General features: G+C 41.1%; 1 protein-coding gene across 1 annotated transcript in view; it reads left to right on the forward strand.

Moving 5' to 3' along the window:
* The first annotated feature begins 328 nt into the window (after window positions 1–328).
* Window positions 329–5846, forward strand: part of COL9A1 (collagen type IX alpha 1 chain) — a 94712-nt gene continuing 89194 nt past the window's right edge. The window contains exons 1-4 of the mRNA XM_013003728.2: window positions 329–342; window positions 887–960; window positions 2479–2556; window positions 2668–2800. Coding sequence (XP_012859182.1) covers window positions 329–342; window positions 887–960; window positions 2479–2556; window positions 2668–2800 — 299 coding nt within the window. The remainder of the gene's footprint in view (window positions 343–886; window positions 961–2478; window positions 2557–2667; window positions 2801–5846) is intronic.

The following is a 5846-nucleotide window of genomic DNA, read 5'->3' on the forward strand; positions in this document are numbered from 1 at the left end:
CCCACATCCCTTTTTTTTTTTCCCCAGTAAAGTTTACTCTGCTAATCCCTCCTTCAGTGTAACTTTATAAGCTTTGGGGACACACCCCCAGCTAGTTTGGGTTTATAGGGCGGGCCTTTCCCAACCCCCTTTCCTCTGCTTCAGTTTAAAGTGTCACCAGATGCCTCTGGCTCACTCCCTTTGCTTTTAGCCCTCACCGGGCCAGGAGGGTCCAAGACAGTGCCCGTCAGTCCTGGGGTGGGTGTGAAGGGCCCTTGGGGAGCACCGGCTCCCTTGCAGCCCCATCTTCCTAGGGGCCGTTGGCAACGACAGAAAACCAACTGGCAAAATGAAGAGTTGCTGGTAAGAAGGTGGCCCTGAGGAGGAGGATGGGGAGAGTGGGCTGGGGTCCTTAGAACCAAGGGTCTGTGCTTCTTCCGTGGTGATAAGATGAGAAAGTAAGATAGGAGAGAGAGACAGAGGAGAATAAGAATGAAGAGAGGACGACGTGTGAGAGACAGAGAACAGAGATAAAAGAAGACGAAAGAGACAGGGGAAAGAAAGGGGCCGTAAAACAGGTAGAGTCCTGCAGAAACAGAAGAACAGAGCTATAAGAAAGCAGAGACAAGGACGTATACACAGAACAGAAATCGTGTTATAGAGACAGAGGATGTGAAAGGGAAAAAACAAACAAACAAACAGAGAGCATGGGGACTAGAAAGGTCTAAATTAGTGACAGCTTTTGGTATGTTTCAAAGTCAAAATAGAGAAACAATACATGATACTGGGCTTTGATCACCTACATTAATCAGGTTTATCAGGTTTAGAACTATGAAAGTAATTAACATTTGGAGGGGCTCATGTCGAAGGTATAGTTTTCTTTTCTTTTTTTCCCCCTCCTCTTTAGGAAAATTCCAGTTTGCTTCTTTGTATGCAGTTTACTGGGACCCTGGACATCTGCGACTGTCAGACGTCGCCCAAGTAAGGGTCACGACTTGTAGATTCTGAAATCTCACTCATTCCCAGGAATGGTGTGGGGGGGGGGGGCTGCAGCATCCATAGAACTTTCCACCCACACTCTGCAATGCAGCCTTGGCTCCTCGATGTATTCTCAGAGCAGCTGGTGTTCTGTTGGCTGGTTCACAGTGGGCAGGAGGCCCGTCTGTGTGCTCTAGTGTCTAGCAGAGTGCCTGGTTCACAGCCGTCGAGTCAATTCCTACTCAGAGACCTTAAAGGACAAGGTAGAACTGCTCCTGTGGGTTCCTGAGACTGTCACTTTTTACAGGAGTAGAAAGCTTCATCTTTTTCCCACTGGTAGCTTGGAACTGCTGACCTTGTGGTTAGCAGCCCATTACGACTCCAGGGCTCCATAAATGTTGTACGGACATGTGGGTAAACAGATGAATGACAGACAGATAGAAGCCAATCTTCTGGGCCCAGCATAGGTGGAGAGTTTATCAGGTGTGCTGGGATGGCGGGGTCAAAGCTTCGTAAATGGAAAAATGATTCCCCCCTGGTGTCAGGAAGTCCTTGTAGTGAGGCAAACCAGCCAGGGCACTGGAGTTGGACAGTTAGAAGAGAGCTTCTGGGCTGATTAAAGGACAGCCCCTCACCCTTCCCCCTTGCCCTCTCACTCCACTCTACGCTGATCCTTTTCACAATTGTTTCTCCGCCTAATTCTTCCACATTCGAGGTTTCTAGCAATAGTCTAGTCAGCGCCCTTATTTGATCTTTTAGAACGAAATTGTGGAGTGAATGCATCCTCTAGGTATTATTTATTTTTAGTGAATTACTATTTATTATTAGGGACTTTTTAATGACTGTATGATTACTGAGTTAATTTATGCACTAGTGAGTGAATCCCAAGACACCCAACCCCCTCCTTTATTTCACAAAAATCCTTAAGAGCTCCATCTCCAGCAGCCTGTTGTCAAGGCTGGCCCTGCATCCTTTGTGGCATTCTAAGCTCTGTGGAGTTTGTGGACTATTTCCTAGCCCAAACCACCAGGAGTTTTCCCAACAGTGTTCAGACACTATGCCATTCAAGACATTGTGTCATTCGGGTTCCAAGAGGAATAAATTCCTAAGCTCCTCAAAAGGAACATTTTCCCAGCACAAATAATTCAGGCAACCTGGTTGGTGTCTTGCATCCTTTCCAGGATGAGTTGGTGAGTGAATTATAAGGTTCGAATCATAGAATGAAAGAAATCCTTTACAGTAAGCTGCTTGGTATGCTAAGGGGAGCCCTGGTGGCATAGTGCTTACTCGTTGGGCTGCTAACCACAAGGCCAGTAGTTTGAAACCACCAGCCTCTCTGAAACTTTCTCCTCCCCCAAAGAGTTGCAGCCTCAGAACCCACAGGATCAGTCTAGTCTGTTCTGAAGGGTTGCTGCGAATCAGAGTCAACTCACTGGTATAATATTATACTTTAAATAGTTGTCCAGCTCTTATTATGTTAAGGGGATGAAGTAAAATAACAACCTGCTGTTTCTTTTACAGGGTTCCCTGTCAGTTTGAATGCTAATGGTGGAGACCAGCTCTGCCCTAAGATCAGGATTGGCCAAGATGACTTGCCAGGCAAGTAGGGATGCATCATTGGAAATGTGTCCTTTTGGTATATTTTTGCATTTGGGAAAGAATAAAACCAACCTCATTAGGAATCTCCCATTTTGTGTTCCCTCACTACAGGGTTTGATCTGATTTCTCAGTTCCAGGTAGATAAAGCAGCATCGAGGAGAGCTATCCAGAGGGTTGTGGGATCAACAGCATTACAAGTGGCTTACAAGTTGGGAAGTAATGTAGACTTTAGGATTCCAACCAGGTAATCTATCATCGATCATAAGTATGCTATCTATTTGTCTTCCCCAGACAAATTTTTAACCAATGATCAGGTATCCACAGCTGAATGTGTTCATGCTCAGTGTTTGCTTCTTGAGTCAATCTAAATATAAGGATGAAGGAATTTATTTACCTACCTATCTTCAGTGCCTGAATATGTGAATGCACTTTGTGTTTTCAGTATGTGATTTACTTTCCCTTCCAGGAAAGAAAAAAAAATGAGTCACTGAGACTGTTATACATTGAGGCAGGACATGTTCTTATTACGCTGCTCTCTGTTTTTCTATAATTTGTCTGGTGTTGACTGAAAGGACCCACTGTGAAGAGAGCCAGAGGTGAAGCATAAATTTAACTAGGAGCCACACAGTGGTTAGGAAACTCACAAAGCCGCTGTTCAGCGTGCTGGTGCTGAAATAGGATCACTCGTCCAGTAGCTTGGCTTCTGGCAGGGATCACACAAAAGCAAAGCTGGAGTAATGACAACAGAAATGGCAGTGATAATAGAAAAACAATCTCCTCCTTCATATAGCTGCTTCCCTGGAACTAAGCCTTTTATTTAAATTATTTAGAATCCAGGTGCTTTAATTAGTCTATGAGCTAGTGTTGGGTCATGCGACCATTACAAATGAGCTTTTTTTTTTTTTCCCCAAATGCTCAGTATGTGATTTTATGACTTACGGTGTTCTTATGCGTTAGTGGATTGCCATTAAATATAGAATTAAGGTGCCTTTGGTAGAAAGAAAGTGTGGCTTTGATAAAAAATTAAGTTTAAAGGTAAATGATTAATTAGAGCAGTAAAAGAATATTAATATTCTTTATTAATATTAAAGAATTAATATATATTTATAATAAAGAAATAACATAATACAAATAATTGATAAGATAATATTAATATTCTTTGTTATATTAAAGATTAATTCATATTTATAATAATGAAAAATTTTGTTATATAGAAGACTCTTGTGCCAACACTTGTGGATACAAATTCCATTTGTTGGAAACACTATTTTACAAAACAATAAAAGTGCTTATGATGTACTGTACATTTGATGTATTTGCTAATTAACATTAATTAATCTTATTTGCACCACAGCCTATGAGTAGAGATGTCATTAACCCCATTTTATAGAGCACGGCTGGGAAGTACTGGGAAACTCAGGCTGAATGGCTTTACAGGCTGCCTGCTAACCAACAACACTCCACTGTGACCCTGGAAAGCCATTCACCTTTAGGAGAAAACCCAACATGATAATGGTTACAGTGACCTTTCATTTTTCATTCATTACATTTGCTTTTTACATACAGAAGTAAGAGTTGTGACTCTGTAGAAACTTAAAAAATAGTCATTTTCCCCTTTAATAAAATAATAAAACAACACGAGACCCCCCACTGCTTACCAAGTTTTCTTTTCTATGAATCTGGACTATAATTAACTTTAATTTTAGAGATTTGTAGACTTATTGCTAAACCAGGAGACTCCATTTATTTCTCTTTCCATATATATGAAGAAAATATATGTAATAATTAAGACGACCATGTTAGTAGCCATGATAATCAACACATCATAAAAAATCAGCCTGAGACAACATAACTTGCTAATCTCCTGCTTTCTTGGTTGTATTGTCCAGAGCTATTACTATTTCCACAGGCAATATTCAAGGTGTATTTTCTCTATCATCTTGACCCTGTGCCCCTACAAAGATTCAACTCAGTCCCATCAAGTCAATGCTAACTCACAGCAACCCTATGGGGCTGGGTAGAACTTCCCCCATGAGCTTCTGAGACGGTAAATCTTTCCCAGAGCAGAAAGTCTCATCTTTCTCCCACACAGTGGCTGGTAGCTTTGAACTGCTGACTTTGTGGTTAGTGGTATACTTTGTGGTATAACCACTACGCTGACAGGCCTACCACCCTTATTTTACTAGCCAGGTTTATTACGAGCTGGAGAAAGATGGAAGAGGGATGTAGAAGAAAGCAGTATGAGAAAGAAATAAGAGAAGGTTGAGAGCCAGAGGGCTGAGATAAAAGAAGCTCCAAATAGGTAGCTATTAACCAAGCAAGTTACTTAAAATATCTTTGCTTAAGTTTCAAATTAGGCACGACAATGACAGCTATGTCATCGAGTTGCCATGAGCAGTAAATGGCAGGCAGTACATGGAGCGTGACTGAACATGCCTGGTGCACAGTGCTCTTGGTCCTGGAGTGCACAAGAGGGGCGAGTGCATGCACATGAGCCTTCTTAGTGGGTTCTTTCTCTCCAAGCTGTCTTTGACGCCCTACGCACCCAAAAGCCAGGTGGCAAGGAGGAAGGGGGCTGGGAATGCTCTTCGGGATTAGACTGTTTTGGCTTAAAGGACATTTCTGTGCTGGAGAATGTAGCTCTGAGGAAGCCAAAATAAACTATTGGCAGAATCTTCCTAGGAGAGACAGACAAGCTCATGTGTGTGATAGAGTCAAAATTTATTCTTGTTTATCATCTGATTTAAAAAAAAGATATATTATAAGATATACGTTTTGGCTATTAAAAAGTGGTTTTTTAAAAAATAGTTTTATTTTAGGGAGACTAGATGCACAGTCTCAGCTGCCAAGTTTAAGCCTGTTTTTTGTTTACTTTACTGAACACAGTTCTGGTTTTTCCTTTGGGTTAAGGTCATACACAAGGGTTTCAAGGTCCAAAGACTTTTAATCTTTTATTCAGACTCTTGTGCTTCCCTCTTTAAGGCACTCTGTGCAGATTGCAATGTAATGAAAGAAAACATTTATAGACCCAGCAGCTTTTAAATTATGTATGCTGTCAAGTTTACTTAAGGATGTGCATAGCATATTTACAAGAACAGAACTTCAGGTGTTCAAAAAAGACAATGGAACTGACAGTTCTATAAATGAGATTTGTGATGGCTTAAAAAAAAGATTCTCAGTATATACAGCTCCATGTGTATTTTATTAATTTTAACACTAGGACTTCTCCTTCTCCTTATATTACATACTTAAAAAAATTACTCCCCAAAATCTTTTTTGAAAAATTATTG

The sequence above is a fragment of the Echinops telfairi genome, unplaced genomic scaffold (genome assembly GCF_000313985.2).
Source record: "Echinops telfairi isolate 266 unplaced genomic scaffold, ASM31398v2 ScPeMD7_3533;HRSCAF=4204_0, whole genome shotgun sequence".
Lineage (NCBI taxonomy): Eukaryota > Metazoa > Chordata > Mammalia > Afrosoricida > Tenrecidae > Echinops > Echinops telfairi.